Source organism: Danio aesculapii, chromosome 7 (assembly GCF_903798145.1).
Source record: "Danio aesculapii chromosome 7, fDanAes4.1, whole genome shotgun sequence".
Classification (NCBI taxonomy): Eukaryota; Metazoa; Chordata; class Actinopteri; order Cypriniformes; family Danionidae; genus Danio; species Danio aesculapii.
The window spans coordinates 56,652,480-56,674,094 of record NC_079441.1 but is presented as its reverse complement, the minus strand read 5'-3'; the positions used below and the strand labels follow the sequence as shown (position 1 = coordinate 56,674,094).

General features: G+C 36.8%; 1 protein-coding gene across 1 annotated transcript in view; it reads right to left on the bottom strand.

Annotated features, from left to right (window-relative positions):
• Window positions 1-2,170: 2,170 nt before the first annotated feature.
• The window catches only part of trmt44 (tRNA methyltransferase 44 homolog), a 68,090-nt gene continuing 48,645 nt past the window's right edge, over window positions 2,171-21,615 (bottom strand). Inside the window, exons 8-11 of the mRNA XM_056462241.1 lie at window positions 14,306-14,489; window positions 12,071-12,422; window positions 8,563-8,679; window positions 2,171-4,408 (exon numbers count right to left, since the gene is read on the bottom strand). Coding sequence (XP_056318216.1) covers window positions 4,188-4,408; window positions 8,563-8,679; window positions 12,071-12,422; window positions 14,306-14,489 — 874 coding nt within the window. The 3' untranslated portion in view covers window positions 2,171-4,187. The remainder of the gene's footprint in view (window positions 4,409-8,562; window positions 8,680-12,070; window positions 12,423-14,305; window positions 14,490-21,615) is intronic.

Here is a 21,615-nt window from a genome sequence, read left to right as displayed (position 1 = left end):
TTGTGGTGATGTCCTTTGATGACTCGACAATCAAAGCCTTAAGACTGATTAGTTAATTTTTTCTGTTATCAGATTAGGACAGTCTGCATAACTAGTTTATGGAGACATGACGTAACAACCAGTAAACTACTAACCAGTGGAATTTTTTCCCACCACTGTACATATCAACACAATAGAACAGGAGGATATTTATATGGAAAAAATATAATAATAAATATATATATATATATATTTACATATAATATGTATATAATTTACATATAATATGTAATTATAATTATATATAATTTATATATAATATATACAATTTAAATCATAACTAAAACAGACAGATGTAAAAATTTTGGCACAGAATAATGACATCAATCTTTTGTAGAGCCACCTTTTGCTGAAATAACAGCCTGTAGACACTTCTTATAGCTAAGGATAAGTTACTGAATTCATGCTGAAGGCATTTTGGGCCATTCTTCCTCACAAAATTTCTCCAGTTCAGTCAGGTTTGATGGTGGTCAAGCAGGAAAGGGCCTTTTAAAATCAATCCATAGATTTTCAATGATGTTCAAGTCTGGAAACTGGGATGGCCACTCTAGAACATTGTATCATGACTGAGCATGAATTCCTTGATAGATCTGGAACTGATTTGGGTCATTGGCCAAACATTTTGGTGTAACTTCAGCCTTGACTGATTCCTGAACATTGTTCTTCAGAATCCGCTGATACTGGGTGGAATCTATGTAACTTTCAACTCTAACAATGTTTCCAGTACCTGTGCTTGCCACACATCTACACAGCATGATAGACCCTCCACCATATTTTACCGTAGGGAGCAGGTTTTTCTCCTGGAATACTGTGCTCTTTTTCCATCTGTTATTGTGGCCAAATAACTTGGAGCTCTTTAGAGGTGGTCTGTAGTTTGTCTGTGACTATTATAACTATTCTTTGCCTTTCAGATATTTTTCATGGCCTACCACATCTTTCCTTCACAAGAACATGTTTCTGTGGCCTTCAATTTTCTTACTATATTTCTGACTGTGGAGACTTTAAACCTTTGTGATAGCTTTTTGCATCCTTCTCGTAATTCATGTTGATGAATTATCCTAGTTTATAGTTCATTAGAAAGTTATTTTGAGGTTCCCATGTTGCTACTTAATGGTTTACAATAAGAAGCACAACTAGCAATCTATATCTTAAATATCCCTTTTCATAGTTGGTTTTACCTGTTTTAGGAATATTAAGGTTCACTGAGTCATTTAAATCAATTTTGTGTTTTAATCAATCAGCATTAAATCACTTAGAGGCTTCGAAAATCACACAAAAGAGAGAGTGCCCAAACTTTTGCAGTTTCAATGTAATTTCACACATCTCAATACTGCTACACAATGGATTTCTGTCTGGAAAAACATGACATTACCTTGCTTTCTCTAGAAACTGAACGGCAAATCAATGAAATTTTCTCTTATAGTAAAAGAGCACATTACTATACACTGTAAAAAATGGCCGTGATTTCAATAGTAAAAAACTTTAAAAATGCTACAGTACAAATCCGTAACCTGGTTAACGGTACGTTTCCTTAATATATACGGTGAATAACCATAAATTGACTTTCCCAGAATTCCCTGTATGGCACATCACTTTTTATGCTTTTTGTTGACATTACTATGGATCTATTTAGTTGTTTCCCTATCAGTGATGTACATTAGATATTTATGTTACATCTAATGTTAATAAACAATGTTTATTTCATTACTTTAATTTTATGCGTGTTACCATACTGGTGTATAGTAGCTGTGTGAATGACACTGAGCACCTTCTCTACTCTGATACACTTTTCTGCTTGTGAGAAAAGTTACTTGTGATGAGCATTGGTTCATATGTAACTTACTCATCACTACATGCATATGACTGTGTTAACATGTCTAACTGTTAACAAAAGTTGTATAGATGTTGGTAATTCATAACCTCTAAAAATGTATGAATTACAGTAGCTTACCGTAAAAATGGAAAAAAAAGAAAAAGAAAAAAAGAAAACCTAAACAAAAAAAAGGCTGTTTCTCTCAACATAGCAGTTATGATTATTACTGGCAACATTAATCAGGTTATCCAGAGCCAAGAACACTATCCCCCCCCACCCACCCAAAAAAAAAAAAAACACTGTAATTTAAATGGCATTAACACTTGATAGTCTGTGTTTCTCTTTTCCCCCCGAGGTCTTCAAACACCCCAGTGACAGATGAGTCTCCTCATCAATCCCACCGGTTACTTTGAATACTCACCTGGTGACCTACTTGACCTGCACCTACTCCACTACAGTTGCTCATTGTTTCCAAACCTCACTCCCCTGACCTCATAAGGTTCTTTAGCGAGAGGCGTTAGAAGCCTTGGGCTTTAGCCTCCTCGTTAGAGCAATCAACTCCTATGCAAAGAATCACTAGTTAGATCCCAGTTGTGAGTGGGTGTTGTATGACCAGTGGGCTACATTTGTGATAATAATATATCTAATGAATTGTTCAGATTATTCAGATAACAACAACAAAAAAAAAACTGTCTAATCCTTATTTCTTCAACAAGTTTTGATTATTTGCTGTTGTGAAATTCCATAGTTGGTGCCTCATTTTAAAAGAACCAAAAAAATAATCTGACACTCCTGCTTACATTAAGCTAAGGGATATCAAAATATCAATATATTTAATACCAAAATTATTGCAGTTTAGGAGTTCCATGTAAGACCAATCAATTATCATTACACACTCCACCAGGAGGGATTAAAAGATGTCTCTTATATCTTGACTAGTCTTATATAGGCTTTACCACAATGAGATATGCCTGATCCAGAAAAAATAATAAAGAAGGATTTCCTTACGTACTAGACAGAAATTTACAATCGGAATATCAGAAGTTTAAATGCAATATAAAAAAAAAAAACATATGAGATTTGCTGACCATCTTTAACTTAAAAATAGTTTCCATGTTTTTAGCGAGCAAATGAACTGTATTCTGGAAATATAAAGCAATTTAGATTTTGATGCCTGCAACACACACCAAAAAGGTTGGGACAGTGGCATGTTCAACATGATTTCACATCAACTTTCATTTTAATACAGTATTTAACCATGTTGTTTACTCTGCTGTTCCCCAAACCATGACAGATGTTTACTTTTACGACGGTCATTCATACAAATCTAGATGGTCTCTCTGAAGTTTTTCACCTCTGTGGGTCAAAGGTGGAGCAAATTCAGCTCTTCGGGTTAAGATTTCTCTGGATTTCCTCAATGCTCACTAAATGTTTTTCGTTGTACTTTAATCAAATAAATAAAATGTAAAGATAATCAGCAAATCACATATTCCTGATTGATTGCATTTTAAGAATGTCCCAACTGAAATTCGGGTTGCATGTTAAGCTTGAGAATTTACATTGTAGAGCATTTTTCTTTTAGATGGAAACTTTCTCACAATGACAAAATGACTTGGGCTAATGTTATAGAACATGTGGGTGTGTGGGCACACACTCAAAGATGATTTGCTCATCATGAAAGGTAGTAAGCCCTTCGAAATCTAGATAAAGCACGTCACCTTGAACCTTCACAAGTCTACTGACAATAAATAAACAGACATTCACTTATTTTATAATTTAACAAAACAACCAATCAGTTTCACTCTTGACTATTTTTTTTCCCTTAATTTTGAAATTCATTTAATATTTGTTCAATGATACATATTTCAATCAGACACTCTGCCCCTGAGTGACCCCCATATCTAAAAGGAATATCCTGTACTGACATTTGAGCAGAGCGGCAATGACCCACAGATGGTCCAACCCCCCACACGGTCCTACAAATTATTTATGCTTCTAACATTTACACAACACCTGGCCTCTCTCAACACAAGCCTTTTAATGTTCCAGGGGGGGGATTTCCTGCCAATTATTTTTTCAACATTGTTTTAAAACAAATTTAGATCTTTTTGTTTCAATATACTGATGTTTCACATACAACCGAAATAAATTCAGTTACCAAACCATAAAAAAAAATCATATGCAAAAAAAAAAAAAAAAAAAAAAAAAAAACATCTGCTCATTGCATAGATTAAATCATTTTTCGGAAAATATTTTAAAGAATGTTTTTCTAAATTTCCAAATTTCAAGTTAAAAGCTATTAAAAAGCTAAAAATAACATCTGTTCAGGTAATAATTATTTTGGGGGTTTTAAGGAAGGTTTCAAGTCAGTCTCTCCATGAGCAAAAGCACAGTCCTCGCAGGGTAAAGGGCATCCGTGGGGATGGTGGGTGAAGAACCAGCAGAGTCTGGTCTTTAGGGCACCTGGTGGAGCGGGTTTGCGCTTTAGCGTTACTTTGGAGCTTTGTGCTGGTGTATGCATCCTCCAGTCCCGAATAAAGACTCTTCCACCCTCAACTATGAAAAAAGAAACAAACACAGAAATAAATGTCAGAGTTCATTGCACAAAATCTGTAATTCATGTTTCACACTAGATAACAAGCAGAACGAGTTTTTTTTTTTTGGAGGGAGCATTCAGATAACATATTAGATCATTCAAACTGAGGCACACCATAGCAGGGGCTGAGCAAAAGAAATTGGATCATTTTGGCAATAAGTCTGCTTCACTGAATTAAAGCTGCAAAGCAAGAATCATCACAATACAGCTGAAATGTCAGCATAACAATCTCAGCATTACAAATTTTGCCTGTGTGTGGAAAAAACTAAACGAAACAAAAACTAAAATAAATAAATTAATAAAAAAAAAATGCACAGTCCATCTCTAAAATGTGTATACAATATGTTTCGAGTTTGGATGGGATGGATTAAGAAGAGAAGGAATAAAAGTATAAGAAATAACAATTATATCATGGGAACAAATGTAAGTTGGTAGAAGACAATTCATATGGTTGATATATTAAATAAAATAAATGGAATAATTAAAGAGGACAAATTGCAGAAAAAGAAAAAATAATATAAAAATACATTAATAATAAAAAGAAATGTAGAAAGAAAATATGCATATATATGTAATAGTTGAACAGATGAAAGATGAAAAGAATGAAAGAAAAAAAATGATGAATTAAATAAGTAACAAATATATAACATAACAAATAAATAATAATAAAAAACATAAATAATAAGCTAAATAAAAGGATGTAAATGACCAGATAAACAAACCCCTAATTAAATGGAAAAGGGCAAAAAAAAAAATAAAATAAAAAAATAATAAAAAAAAATTGTACAGGACAGAAATAGAGAGAAGTGAAGAAGAAGAAGAAGAAGAAGAAGAAGAAGAAGAAGAAGAAGAAGTAAAAGGGAGAGAAAATGAAAAAGAATTGTAAAAAAAAAAAAAAAAAAAAAAAAAAAATTTAAATAAATGCTATACCCCTAATACTACAACCCCAAATCACAAAAGTTGGGACAGTATGGAAAAGCATTTACCACTTTGTAATGTAGCCATTCCTTTTCACAACACTTAAAAGACGTTTAGAGACTAAAGACACCAAATCCCCACGAAATCAAAACTAACCATATAATGTTAGCTCACATTTAATGAAAAATGATCATATAACTCCAGTTCTTTCATTATTGCATTGTCTCCCTATTAAATATCGTATAAATGTAAACATTTTATTGACTACCTACAAAGCCCTGAATGGCTTAGCTCCCCAGTGTTTTGTGGGAGCTCCTGGTGTATTACAGCCATTCACATTCACTACACTCAATTAATTCTGGACAAATGATTATTCCCAGAATATCAAAATCAACTGTAGGTGGTAGATCTTTCTCATATTTGGCACCTAAACTCTGTAACAGCCTTTCTAGCAGAGTTTGGGAAGCAGACACACTCTGTCAGTTTAAAAGTAGGTTAAAAGACACACTTCTTTGCATTAGCATACACATAAAACCTAAATGCTTTTAAAATCCAAATCCTCTACGAGATTGTTAGGCAACAATTAGGGAAACCGGAGCCCGTAACACTTCCTAAAAAGAACGACATCTATGCTTATGTTAGTCTGTTTTTCATTATCCTGAGGTCTTCATAATCCTAGACAAGTTCGTATCCGTAGCAGATGCTGTGGTGGTCATGGAGGAGTGGAGAGCATGAGACATGATAACATGAGTCTCTGCATTGATGCCGAAAGGCCAGCCTTTACACCCACCGGTGACCTACTTACACACATGCACTCCATTTCTCCACGATGGACGTCCAGTGTTCTCGCTTCCAGCGCCTAGACTGCAGCTCTGCACAGGAAGTTTGGCCAGAGGAGAAATTTTTGTGCCCAACTGAGCCTGGTTTCTCTCAAATTTGTTTTCTTCACTTTCATCAGTTGATAAAGTTTTGTTCCTTGCCACTGTCGCCACTGGCTTGCATGGTTTGGGACTTGTTTAGCTGCGCATCGCTGGATTTGCTCTTAAGTGTTTGGACATTCAGCAGTGAAAATTAAACCACACTGAACTGAACAAAACTGAACTTCAACTCTGAAAACTGGACTGACAGTTTCAATTTAAACTTACTGGAACTTCTATGAGAAGCTGCTTTGACACAATCTACATTGTAAAAACGCTACAGACATAAAGATGAACTGAATTGCTAGTTTTTTGGTGAACAATTCATCTGTGCATGTCATTAAGAAAAAAAATGTTTGCCCTTCTAATCTTTAACTGAAATCTAAAAATGCACTTCCTGTTTTTTGTTTTTTTTTGTTTGTAAAATTGTCAGATTAAGTATATCTTAGGAATTGGGTGTGGCTAACATATTTAACCATGCTGCTCCAACAATTTTTACAAAAAACAGAAATGGTGAGGAGGAGGTGTCCTAAGTTGTAATAACTCTCCCCAAACACTTTTCCTGATCTTTCTGATTGAAATGCCTACTTTACTACAGCCATTCAACTCACAGTAAAAAAAACAAGCCACGCCCACTGTTTTTTAATGTTCCGTTTCTTTAGGAACTGCATCACAATGTGAAAAAAGGTTGCAAACGTAGTTCATGGGAACTTTAAGGTGGGCAACAGTACAGGGTCTTTGTTGTCACATTTTGTGCTTCAACATGTGCCCCACATTCTCTATTGGAGAGAGGTAGCATCTGCATCCTCTTCCTCTGCAGCCAGGACTTAGTAATGTATGCAGAATGGTGTTTTGCATTGTCTTGTTGAAATATGCTTGAGTGTCCCTGGAAAAGAAGGCAGCATAGTGTGCTCCAAAATCTTTAAGTACTTTTCAGCATTAATGGTGCCATCACAGAACTGCAAGTTACCTTTGCCAAGGGCACTGAAAAAACCCCAAACCAAGAACAGGCCCTGTCTTTTGCTGGTAACAGTCTGAATGATCCCTTTCTTCTTTGGTCCGGAGCACACAGTGATCATTTCTCCCCCCAAAAATACAGATTCATCTGACCACAGTACATGTTTCCACTGTGTAATGGTCCATCCCAGATGCCTCCGAGCCCAGAGAAGTTGACAGCACTTCTGGACACTGTTAACAATGTTGCTTCCTTTTGACATATTACAGTTTTACCTGGCATTTGTGGATGTAACTATGTAATGTAGTACTTGACAAAGGTTTCCCAAAGTAGTACTAAGCCTATGTGGTGATATCACTTATAGATGAATGACGATTCTTCATGCAGAGCCGCCTGAGGGTTCTGAGACCACGGTTGTTCAGCTTAGGGTTCCGCCCTTGTCAAGTTTGTTCAGACTCCTTGAATGTTTTAATTATGTACCAAATCATAATTACAATCACCTGTTGACACCTGTTTCAACACCTGTTTCAAATCACATAATTTAACCAGTTTACCTGACTACTAGCCCTATATTGTTCCTGTCACAACGTTGTTGTTTTTTTTTAGGAATATGTGTTTATTTCCCAAAAAAAATTTAATTAATAAAAAAAAACAATATAAATTATGAGGAACACATTAAATATTGTGTTGTTGTATTGTCTGTAATGAAATACAAGTCAAAGTAAATTTTGAAATCAAATTTTTTTTTTTTTTTGGCGTTTTTCATACTGTCCTAACTTTTTCTGATTTGGGGTTGTACATCCTATCACATACACTTTTCCCATACATGCAATAATGATAACAGTAAAAGTTATTACAATAATGACAATGATAGTACAACAACAGTAATAGCAATAGTGATAATTATAACAATGCAATACTAACAATTAAACGAATGGAAAAAGCCTGGTCGTGTGTGGAATAGTGTGCATGAGTTCAGTACCAGGAGTTTCACACAATAAGATATTGAAGAAATGGATTGCAGATGTTGATAAATATGGGCATATATTTATGTATGTACAAATGCTCTTCTTATGCACTGAGGGTCGAACAGATAAAAGATTTAAGTTAAACCATGTTTGATCCTTTTACCATGCACATTCACTCTTAAATATCACATGCTTACAATGTCAATGATTCATATTAACAGCACTCAAATATTACTAAAGATGTGCTAATTGGAATGACAGTATGCAAAAACTTTAAAGATTAACATTTTACACTCAACATCTTTCAAACTTTGAACAATAGCTGACATACACAGTGTTGGAACAAGGCTTAATACCTCTAAACACCTGGTGGTTGTTTTTTAGTAGAGTCTGGAGACCACCACATTCTTTCTTAAGGGTTTGCAGAGTAGACTGATCCAGGAGGTCGACTACTTCACTAACAGACAAACTACCTGAAAAAAAATGAAGTCAGAGAGATTAGAAAAATAAAGAAGCTGTAAAAATAGCAGATGCAGGAAAATGCTATAGAAAAGGCAGAAGCCAGCAAAACAACAACAATAAACACATACAATGCCCATTTGATTTATGGGGTAATTGAAAAGGGAATCAGAATCAAATCATATACAGTGCATCCGGAAAGTGTTCATAGCGCTTCACTTTTTCTACATTATTTATGTTACACCCTTATTCCAAAATGGATTAAATAATTGTTTTCCTCAAAATTCTACACACAATACACTGTAATGACAATGTGAAAAATATTTTTTGAAATTGTTGCAAATTTCTTAAAAATAAAAAACCTGAAAAATTATATGTACATACAGCCTTTAATTGGAGGTCACCTGTGGTAAATTCAGTTGATTGGACATTATTTAAACAGGCATACGCCTGTCTATATAAGGCTTCAAGGTTGACAGTGCATGTCAAAGCACAAACCAAGCATGAAGACAAAGGAATTGTCTGTAGACCTCCGAGACAGGATTGCCTCGAGGCACAAGGCTAGGGAAGGTTACAGAAAATTTTCTGCTGCTCTGAAAGTTCCAATGAGCACAGTGGCCTCCATCATCCGTAAGTGGAAGATGTTTCGAACCCTCAGGACTCTTTCTAAAGCTAGCCGGCCATCTAAGCTGAGTGAGATAAAGGCATTAGTCAGGGAGGTGATCAATAACCCAATGGGTCACTCTGCCTGAGCTTTAGCATTCTTCTGTGGAGAAAGGAGAACCTTACAGAAGGACCACCATCTGTGCAGCAATCTACTAATCAGGCCTGTATGGTAAAGTGGCGAGACGGAAGCCACTTTCTGCCTGGAATTTGCCAAAACGCATAAGAAGGACTCTCAGACCACAAGAAACTCTCTGGTCTGATGAGACTAAAATTGGACTCTTTGGAGTGAATGCCAGGCGTTACGTTTGGAGAAAACCAGGCACTGCTCATCACCTTGCTAATACCATCCCTACAGTGAAGCGTGGTCGTGGCAGCATCATGCTGTGGGAATGTTTCTTCGCAGCACGAACTGAAAGACTAGTCAGATGGAAAGATGAATGCAGCAATGTACAGAGACATCCTGAATGAAAACCTGCTTCAGAGTGCTCTTGACCTTAGACTGGGGTGACGGTTCATCTTCCAGCAGGACAATGACCCAAAGCACGCAGCCAAAATCTTAATGGAGTAGCTTCACAACTTGGTGAACGTCCCTGAATGGCACAGCCAGAGCTAAATCCTACTGAACATCTCTAGAGGGAGCTGAAAATGGCTGTACACTGTTGCTTCCCATCCAACCTGATAGAGCTTAAGAGGTACTGCAAAGAGTAATGGGCAAAAATTCCCAAAGACAGGTGTGCCAAACTTGGGGCATCATATTCAAAAAAACCATAGGCTGTAATTGCTGTCAAAGGTGCATCAACAAAGTATTGAGCAAAGGCTGCGAATTCCTATTGTACATGTGATTTCTCAGGTTTTTTATTTTTAATAAATTTGCAACAATTTCAAAAAAAAATTTCACATTGTCATTAAGGGGTATTGTGTGTAGAACTTTGAGGAAATAAATTAATTTAATCCATTTTGGAATAAGCCTGTAACCTAAACAAATATGGAAAAACATTCACACAGTTCTGCAATGGTTCTGACAGTAAAATGCCACCCTTTCTATCTTCCACGGGAATTCTCTGTTCTCTTCATTATTGGTGTTTATATTGTCCTTAATGCAAATACAAAAATATCCCTTTATGTTCTACAGTATATCATTGCATAAAAACAAACCTAAACTACATTAAACCCATAAACTAGATACCACGCACCCAGAGGGAGAATTCATTGATGATGGAGACTACAATCAGAATAACTGCATGATTAAATCTGATCAAGCATATGGGATACAAATTCAAAAACACTTTCAGGACTATAAAGAAACAAGGAGACTGTGGCAGGGTATTCAGTTTGAAATCGCTTAAAAAAAACGATTTTAACAATAATATAGACTTTTTAAATCATCTCGGAAGGCATTTTAATAGGTTTGATGCAGTCAATAACACACCAGCCATGAAAGCCACCATGCAATACGATGAGCAGAAGCTGAGCTATGACGCCACTGAAATCCTGAAGACTCACGAAAGTAAACATTTGTAAAGCTGCCAGTCCTGACTAAATATCTGTCTGAGTACTAAAAGGGTGTACAGAAGAAATTGCACATGTACTCACAAATATATTTGCCACCTCTTTGCAAAAAGCTGCTGTGCCATCATCCTAGTGCCACAGACATCTTCAGTAACCATCTTGTAGTAATAATCTCTTTAATGATGAAATGCTGGTCAAGAATTAAAAAAAAAATCACCTCCACCTTGCCCCATTCACTTAACCCACTTCAGCTCGTCTACTGATAAAATAGATCCACTGACAATGTTATATCCACTCCACTGCATTTAAGTCTGGAACATGTGGAGTGGGGGCATCATATATGCATATGCATATGGGGGCATATGAATACATGGATATAGATACTGTTTGTTGATTATACCTAAGCATTCAATACCATTATTCTTCAGCACCTGGTCAATAAATTGGCCCCATTGGGCTTGAACACATCGATTTGGAAATGGATTCTTGGCTACAGTTTGTGCAGGTGGAGAATAAAATCTCATCACCAGCTACTGTTAAACACTGGTTCTCCTCACTACTGTACACTAGATCCACTACTGTACACTCTGATGGCCTATGACTGTTGTACAAAATTCAGTACAAATCACATTATTAAATATGAAGATGACACCACTATGAAACTAATTGGTGCAGAAACAGACATTAGTAAGCGGTTTATAATAATTACAATGTGATTAGTTTTTTTTGTCACTTGACCAGCACAATTTGTACACACTAAAATCAGTTTAGTTCAGTTCACTTTTTTATACAGCACATTTACAACAGCCATCAGGCTGACCAAAATGCTTTACAGTAGGCAAGGTTTAAAATAAATAAAGAAAATTCGGTGCAAAATTTAAAAACAATAAACACTGCAATATTAGTAAGCTAAGAACAATAAGTAGGTTTTGAGCAGGCACTTAAAAACAGACTGCGCTGTGCTTAAGAACAGATTGTGCTGTTCTAATCTCTAAAGGAAAGGTATTCCACAATCCTGGACCTGCCACTGTGAAAGCCCATATGAACATTAAACATACAGTGGGGGACAACCAGTAAGGTTTGGTCGTACCATCTAAGACTTCTGGGTTGGAGTGTAAATTGTAAGCACATTATTTTTATTGTTTAGTTGCTGAAAGTTACTCTCTGGGCATTTAAACACATGGTCTGATAACACCTTTCAGTGAAGCAAACATAGAACTATATTCTTACCTCCTTTGTTCCATGTGTCACCACAGTTGCTAGTCTCAGTTAGAGTCAGCAATGCCTTTGCCACCTTCAGAACTACGGCATCCACAAAATTCCTCGGAAGGGCAGCACAGTTTTTAACAGCCTCTGTCTTTTCCCTCAATTGGAAGCCACTCACCCAGTCATTGGCAGGAGCTGAAATATTCAGTTCAGTGTCATCATGATCAAGATCATCATGGCCACACTGATTGAGATTCAAAGAGACCCTTAAGCTCATCGACATGGCTTCACGTTCCTTAATATAGTTACTTCGGCTCTCCTCTACCAGAGCTTCTTCAGCCTGTCTGTACCTCCTAACTTTGCCTATTATGCATACCTGCAAAAGGGAACAAACATATAAACATTCACAAAATTATTCTGTGTGACTACAATCTGTGAAAACTCTTGGTTTAAAATGCCACACAAACAAAAGCAAAGCTCATTTTTAAGTTATGTAAAGAGATAGTTTGGCCAAAAATGAAAATTCCCTGTTAATTTACTCTCACAGGTCATCAAATGTGTAGGTCTCTTAAAGGAGATATTTAGCTAAATCCAGGGCCCTTGGTGATTCAATAACAGTAGCTTTTGTTTTGACATTGACTTTTGTTATTGACACTGACAAAGACATTGACTATTATTTACAATATTATTAGCATTAATCCAAGTCCTGGTAAAATATCTACCAACAAACTATGTTACCCGACCTCCTGTCAAAGTCCTTGTCCATTCGTCCTTAAAGCGACAGGACTACACAGTACTGCCACTCCGTATCTGCAGAATACTCAGGTTGCGTAGGGCAGTGGATCTCAAACTGTGGGGGTCAGGTACAGACAGGGTTTTATTCCTTACCTTTTGTAAATGTTTAAAATTAGGAATGCTTCTGCAGAAGACATAAAGTGTATATTTTGATGTAAACTATTATTTTATAATGTAAATATTTGAATGTTTCAGTATAATTTTGAGTGTTTATATGCATATTTATATATATATATATATAAAAAATAAATACATGTTTAAATACATATGTTTGTGCCTGTCCATGCGTGTTTTTGTTCCTCTGTGGGGGCACCACAGTAAAATTTCGCTTAGGGCACCTTTTTGGCCAGCAGCGGCCCTGGGACTACAATCGGACTACATTCGCAGATGTGCTTAGATCTGTTTGACCAGGCTGTGGATTAAAGCTAATAATATTGCAAATAATGTTTAATTTCTTACAAAGAACGATTGTTTTGCTCAGACCTCAGTCTGTCATTACGAGCCATCAGGACTTGTTTGTATGTGTTTACTTTTTTTTATCTCAAAAGACTATCGCCTTTGACTACAATTATAAAAATCACCAAGGACCATGGATTCAGCTAAAATATACTGAAAAAGAAAGGCACCTACATCTTGGATGACCTGTGGGTAAGTAAATAACAGAAAGGTTTCACTTTGGGGTGAACTTGGGCATACTTAACATATGAATTTCAAGAAGTTTGTCAAAGAGTATGAAACTACATGTATGAACAATTTAGGTTCCATTTCAAAAAACTTCTATGTTTGCTAAATAAAATGGGATAACTCATCATTATTATTTACACATTATTATATACAACACCTACATTGACAGCTCATATTTTTTTCTTTTCCATTGAATAGATCAATACTACTACCAAAAGTTCACAAAACTATTCTTCTCTTACAGCCACAATGGTTCTTGTGTTTAGGGTAGAAGCACGAGTGGTTTGACAAATATTACAAATAAAAGTACACCATCCTACAACAGTGTGGGGATGTTGGAATGTTTTAAAACAATATACTGTCACTCAGGCTTTTAAAAAAAATTCTACACACAAAAAACAAACATTAACTTTTTTAAGCATATGGGTCTTAAGTCCCACATTCAAGTTTCACATGAAAGCTTATTCTTTTAACAAAAATTAACCTTAGCAGGACTGGAAGTATAAGAGCAGAAGTACACATGCACACAATTGCATTTTCGAGGATCACAGGTGCAATTGTGTACATCTAGCCAAATTTAGCAGAACATGAAAGAGCATTTTTCAGTCCCTTAATTCTTGCATTCTAGTTGGGCTAAAGGATAAACACAAATGTTCTGTTAACAGGGACAAGGATATGATTCTATGAGATACGATAATGTGAGAAGCAGGTAATGGAAATTTATCTGTAATTTACAGTCCAGTCTATAATCCCAACACTACAGATACTGGACCAACATACCCGTTTAGTGGACGGTATCCTCAGACAGTCCTCCTCTGCGTGGAAACCACACACTGTGCTCACATCAGTTATGAAGTCAATGTACTCCTTATACTGAGACTTTGTACACTGTCTTCGTTGGTACTTTCCACAAAAGTCAAAAAAGCAGCAAGGAAGCACAAAGAAACGGCAAGAGTAAGATGACCTAAAAAAATAAAATAAGATTATTATTAATTAATTGTCCATAATTATTTGTCCATATTGCACTCACTTGCCTCATCATCTACATTTCAAATGATGAACCTGAGTTTGCAACAGATGCTACATGTGAACAGCCCGAACAACTTTCTTCTTTGAGTGAGAATGATATTGATTACTTTCAAACTTTATATTATGAGACTTTAATGTAAGAATACTGTTGGTAGTGGAAACGCAAACCTGTTCAGGGTGACCCATAAAAACATGAATGAGTGATATACCATATGAAGTTTTAATTGCAATGAAATGACAAAGAAAATAGGCAAAAGAGCAGAATGTCATAGCTATTAAATGAGGTTATATTACACCAGAATGCAACAGATAGACAACATGTTTTGTATATTCAATTACACAGATGCTTATTTTTATCAGACCCAGAAAAACTAACATGTAAATAAACACTTGTTAAAAATACAAACAGAAAATATATTGGCATCACCTCAGTCAAAATAAGTTTATAATATAAGTTTATAATATCTAAGATATTCTAAAAAGAATACAAATATTTTTAAATAAAAATAATTTATTAATATCTTCAAAAACACAATATTGTGCATCCCAACTATATTTATGGCTAAGCAGAATAACTGAGTTACTATGGCTGAAGAGATGCTCAACCACTAACGTCACTGCACTTTTCATATTTTGTCTCGCCATGTGGAGTAGTGTGTCAGATTTGCAATTTGTGATTACACTGCTGTTAATTTTACAACATAAAACTTTTTTCTGCATGGCATCCTTATTACTATGAAGCTTTTGATGACACCTGAAAGCAGAACAGTTTTAGTTTGAAAAACCTTGTGGTTGTGTTTCAAAATGCAGACGTCTAAAAACAAGGGCATGTCAGTGTACATTTGCTGTCTGATTGGGTTATCTGGATCATTCTATATCCTTTATCAAGCCCAGCTTACATGATCAATACACAGATTTTTATTTCATTTCTGTGAATAAAAATTTGCTTTCTATCCTGTATCGGTGTTCTGTGGTGGTGAATAGTGGTGGGGGGGCTCAGTAAGAAAACTTGGTGGGGGAACCTCTGTTTGCTATGAGAGTATCCCATTTAAGTGGAGTCATTTCCCTTAAGGGCTGTCTTTGAAATGCCTCTCTGGCATTCAAGTACAGAAGTATCTCTTTGAATGAGAAAACATCAAATTCTACAAAACTGTTTGCCAATCTTGCCAAGATTCAGATTTGGAATCACCAATGAAATTTAACAACTGTCTCTTAAATTTTGTGTTTGAACACTGAAATCAAACAATTGCAGGTTTGTGGGTGTTTAAGTGGTTCCTGTCCTGTGATGTCAGGACTCCATTTCACTCAGTTTATTTATTTTTTGATGGTGGAGTCTGGACACTAGTTCTGTCTTGTCACGAATGATGGGTGTGGCAAGTTTACTCTGGCCGTGCACTCATTACTCCTGTCGTTGTCTTCGTCTTTGTAATGAGCACGGTTTCTGCTGTGCTCGGGGCGAGGGTGCGCGAGGTCCAGGCGGGCTCAGGATGCACGCTTTCGTCCTTATGTTTGTTGTTTGTTTTGATTTGGTATGTTGTTTGATTTGGATTTGGTCTCAGTGCTTCAGTCAAGTTAAATTCTTTTTTGGTTGGCGCTAGAATGTAAACATGCATGCCACATGTGTGAGTGTTCTATTTATTGTGAACTCGTGTCTTGCGTTCAGTCTGTGTTGCTGTTATATAAAGCACGTGGCTTCGTGTTTACAATGTGGCTGCATGTTTAGTGTTTTGTTTCATGTGAACATGTGGTTCATAAATATTCTCATTGGCTGCATGTTCTAGTGCAGATGCAAATGTCTGTCCAATTCCAAAACCCTTTAATATTAAAAACAAGGAAAAGTCCATTCAGCACAATCAAAGGCCTTTTCAGTGTCTATTGACACTGTTGCAATCGGTAAACTGTCATTCCTGACTGCCCACATAACATTGATGAGGCATCTGGTATTGTCAGAGATTTTTGTATGAATCCAACCTGGTTAGAATGTATTATAGTTGAGATTACTTTTTGAAAATGGTTAGCAAGAACGTTAGATAGTATTCAACGATCAATGATATCAGTCAGTAACTGGCATAGTCACTTGGGTTATTTAAAAAAATTCTGAAATCGAATTACTGAGGTCATCTGTTGTGATCAACAGTGGTGCTGCCCTTGCAGGTCACTGGTGAGCACTCCCTGTGTATCCTTCTCAACTACAAATCCCATCATACATTGTGTTCACACACCAAGTTTCAAGTTCACCCTAATTATAAACAGATGTGAAGTACTTTATCATTAATTACATTGAAGGTGTGGATTTTCTGATGGATGTCTGTCCCAGGATGGAGTAACACATAACATTTCTTATGTCATTATGTTTATTAATAAAGTTGAATGTTTAAGGGCCTATTATATCATGACCTTAGTGTCATCCTTCTTCACAATAAAACTTTAATGATATGTGTGCCATTGCTTTTTCTGTTGCCAAGTTATTTGTTTCCCCAGGATCTGCAGGCCCACTCAAGAGGTCATAAAGACCTCATGTGAAACTGGACATCTGATGGATTGGAAACAACTGTTTAATGAGTTATTTGCCATTTTATGTCTTGTTAGTAAATTCCTTTGTATGCAAGCTAAACTATCTGTATATAATCAAGCTGCCAGTTGAATGTTGATTGTACCAGTTTTGAAACAGCCTTGAGTATGAAACAGATTGTACTGTGTGTGTGTGTGTGTGTGTGTGTGTGTGTGTGTGTGTGTGTGTGTGTGTTCTACTAATTTGTTAATCTTTCTTAAAGGTCATGGGGTCAGCTCTGAATAGCCTACTGATGTTTGTATGTTTGACGCCTAAATAATCATTAGAGATATTGTTCGAAATTCTACGCACATGTGGAAGTGTTCTATCTCTGAAAGTCCATATGCGTTTTAACCTATCAGGTTAAAACACCTATATGTATGATGCAGTTAGTGACATCGTGTTATAATTAGTAAGTATACCATGTTATATTAAGTATATTATGTTATACTAAGTATAATAGTTTTTGACTTGAGATTGCAAGCAGAGCGCCATATGAACTCTTTGCGAGTGTTGAAGCTGGCTTCTGCTGGTGATCCTCTGCAAACTATCTTCAGCAAAATTTCTTGAATTGAATTTCTGACTCCGGCTCTTCTTCATATGACAGACTGGTCATATTTGGGTTAAAACTGTTAGTTCCCCAACGATATGGACCATAAATACACCATTCACACACACACATCTGTTTCAGAGTGTGCAATTTGAAGCATTTCCTTGTGTTTGCTTCTCTGTGTTTTGATCCCTGTACTGTTTATCATGTTTTTCATTGTTTTCTTCCCGCCCTGACCCTTACCTGTTTTTTTCTCCAGCTTCAACAAACTTTTGCCTAATTCTAAACCGATCGAATTCGACCCTCCGAGTAAGAATATTATTATATTAGTCTTTCAGCTGTGTTCGTAATGTGAGGCTGGGCTGGTTCATTCCATTTAAAATTTGTAGCATTAAACCTCTATCTGTGATCAAAGATTTAACTATGACATTTAGCTTAAATTCATAGTTTGCTGATTTTAAATAGATTGTTAGGTAGTAGTTGGGTTTAAGTACTGGGTAGGATTAGGGATGTAAAATAAGATGCAGAAAATGCACTTCATAACAAATAAACAGCCAATATGTTAATATTATACAGGTAATAGTAAGCTATTAACTAATATGGAGAATTGGTATTTTAAATTGTTAACATTAATCATATATAATTGTTTGTAAATGATTAGTTCATCATTAACTAATCACTTATGAATGACAACCAAATGTTATTACAGTGTTACTGAGTAGTGAAACATCATAGGCTTATCATGGATTCAATGCTTGTGTCCAGCCTTACCACTAAGAATGGCATTACCATGACACTGTAGCTGCAGAAAGAATAAGCAGCTGAGATGTATCTCTAAAGTGGTTCAAAATGAAAAAGAAAGTTGTTGAATATGACATTTTATAGTAGTATTGGTAACACTTTATGTAGAGTTAATACTTAACAATTATTTAAGCATTAAAATTTTAACTATTTGCTAATGGTTAATAAATGATTTATAGTGTACAGTTATTTTAAATGGTTACATTTTAAATAACAAAATAATGCCCTAAATAAGATCAAAGTAAATTATCCTTACCCTCTTCCCCTCGTTCTAGCGGCTCTGGAACATCTACACTGAGCCCGAGTTTTTACCAAACTGGACCTCCGCAACACTTACAACCTCATTTTCCCTCATGGGAGACATTATTAGAAGACATGGGATCAGCTTTCACTGCTATGCAGATGATACTCAGTTATATATTTCAACAAAACCTGACGAAACGTCTAAACTGTCCAAGCTAACTGAGTGTATTAAAGATGTTAAAGACTGGATGACCAACAATTATCTTCTCTTAAACTCAGACAAAACAGAATTATTACTTATTGGGCCTAAATCTTGTACACAGCAGATCTCACAACTCGACCTACAATTAGAGGGATACAAAGTTAGCGTTAGCTCTACTATAAAAGATCTGGGTGTCATATTAGACAGCAATTTAACTTTTAAAAATCATATATCCCACGTCACAAAAACTGCTTTCTTTCATCTAAGAAATATTGCTAAGTTACGAAGTATGCTATCCATCTCAGATGCAGAAAAGCTAGTCCATGCTTTTATGACTTCTAGGCTGGACTACTGTAATGCACTGTTTGCTGGCTGCCCAGCATTCTCTATTAACAAACTTCAATTAGTACAAAATGCAGCTGCCAGAGTTCTTACCAGGTCTAGAAAATTTGATCACATCACTCCAATTTTATTCTCCTTACACTGGCTGCCTGTTAAGTTTCGTATTGAATTTAAAATATTGCTTCTTACATATAAAGCTTTAAATAATCTAGCTCCTGTTTACCTAACCAATCTTCTGTCTCGCTACAATCCAACTCGCTCTTTAAGATCTCAAAACTTAGGGCTTCTGGTAGTACCTAGAATAGCAAAGTCGAGTAAAGGAGGTCGAGCCTTCTCATTTATAGCTCCTAAACTCTAGAATAGCCTTCTTCATAACGTCCGAGGCTCAGACACACTCTCCCAATTCAAAACTAGATTAAAGATCTATCTGTTCAGTAAAGCATACACTTAGTGCACCACTTAGGGGGCTTCCACACAGGTTCTGCATCTTGTTGATATACACTGTGAACATCAGCTACGCTAATTATTTTCTCCATTTCCACCTGGGGATACTCTTCCCTAGGCCCTCAGACTATGCAGAGTCACTGATTCGATCCAAGACCAACGACGAGATGATCCCAAGGTTTCCATATCCTGGACCAGGCCGAATCCTGAGCAGCTACTGTGATGGTCATGGAAGAGTGGAGAACATGAGCCTGATTCCTGTGACGCTCCAGAGACAGACAAGTCTTCGCTGAGGCCAGCTTCCAGCCTCCGCCACTGAGACTGCAGCTCTGCACAAGACGTTTGGCCAGTGGAGAAATTAAAATGATCATGCCCAACTGAGCCTGGTTTCTCTCAAGGTTTTTTTTCTTTACTTCCACCATTAGTGAAGTTTTTTTCCCTCTCCGCTGTCGCCACTGGCTTGCATGGTTCGGGATCTATAGAGCTGCGCATCGTTAGATTTGCCCTTCAATATTTGGACTCTCAGTAGTGATTATTAAACCACACTGAACTGAGCTAAACTGAACTTAACTTAAACACTACAAACTGAACTACACTGTTCCTATTTACTGTGACCTTTTATGTGAAGCGCTATACAAATAAAGGTGAATTGAATTGAACTGAATTCGTATCAAGAGAGGAAATGAGTGGAAAACATTGCAGAAGTCCTAACTCGGCTCCGCTGACACTATCTGTTCCTCAAGGCAGAGAAATGCTCTTTTCACCAGACCACCATTCACTTCTTAGGATATGTCATCAATGAGAACAGAGTGAAGATGGGCAAGGGGAAGGTGGACGCCATCACATCTTGGCCACAATCCTCTTCCATTTAAAAGGTACAATGCTTCCTGGGGTTTTCTAACTTTTATAGAAAGTTTATTGAAAATTATAGCCAAATGTCTTGTCAGCTCTTATGACTTCTAAAAGGAAAACTCAAGTCCCTATGGTCCAAAGAAAAGATACAAGCTTTTCACACTCTCAAGAAAACGTTTACACAGGCCCCCCGCTGTAATTTTTCCAAGTTTTGTAAATTGATCCCACTACCTGGGTTACCCATTGCCATGACCACCACTGAGTTAATGTTTAATTGTCTATTTCACAATTATGGTTTCCCTGAAAATATTGTTTCAGATCGAGGTACCCAGTTGATTTCTTGGGTCTAGAAGGCGTTCTTTAAACTCCTAGGTGTGACCTGGACTGGTTCCAGGAATTCTGGTGACTGTGATAGAAGGTTCGTAGGAACCACCTAATCTCCTAGATTGTCATAGTCACTAGAACTCCTGGAACCAGTTTTTGGGCTGGGCCGAGTATGCACAAAACTCACTGCGCCAACCTGCCATTGGACACGTGCCCTTCCAATGCATACTTAGTTTCCAGCCTCCGTTATTCCCCTGGTCAGGGGACAATCGGATGTTCCGGCTGATGACCACTGATTCCAAGAGAGTCAGTTCCGAAGAGGTCTGGGACTCAGCTCACCATCATCTACAGAGGTTATCTCCATGCTGTCCAGAGACACAAAACTGCCGAATATCTCCCCTATTCCAAAATGGCAGGCAGCAGGTAAGGTTATCCACCAGAGACCTGTGCCTTCGACAGCCCTGCCAAAAGCAGAGTTCACGTTTCGCTGGTTCCTTCGGCATCACAGCTTCAAGTCAACCCAGTAACGTATCGCCTACACATACCACGCCCCATGTTTCACATCTCCTTTATTAAAACCATATTATGCACCCGTCTCCACAGAGCCTGGCCAGTCCGAAGAACCCCCTCCTTCAACTCTCATCGAAGAGGGATGTAGAGCTATACAAATTATGATATCATGCTATTAACGAAATAGCGCTTTAGAAAACAGCTACATAGGACTTCCGGTATGATGGCGGAGTAAGAAGTCG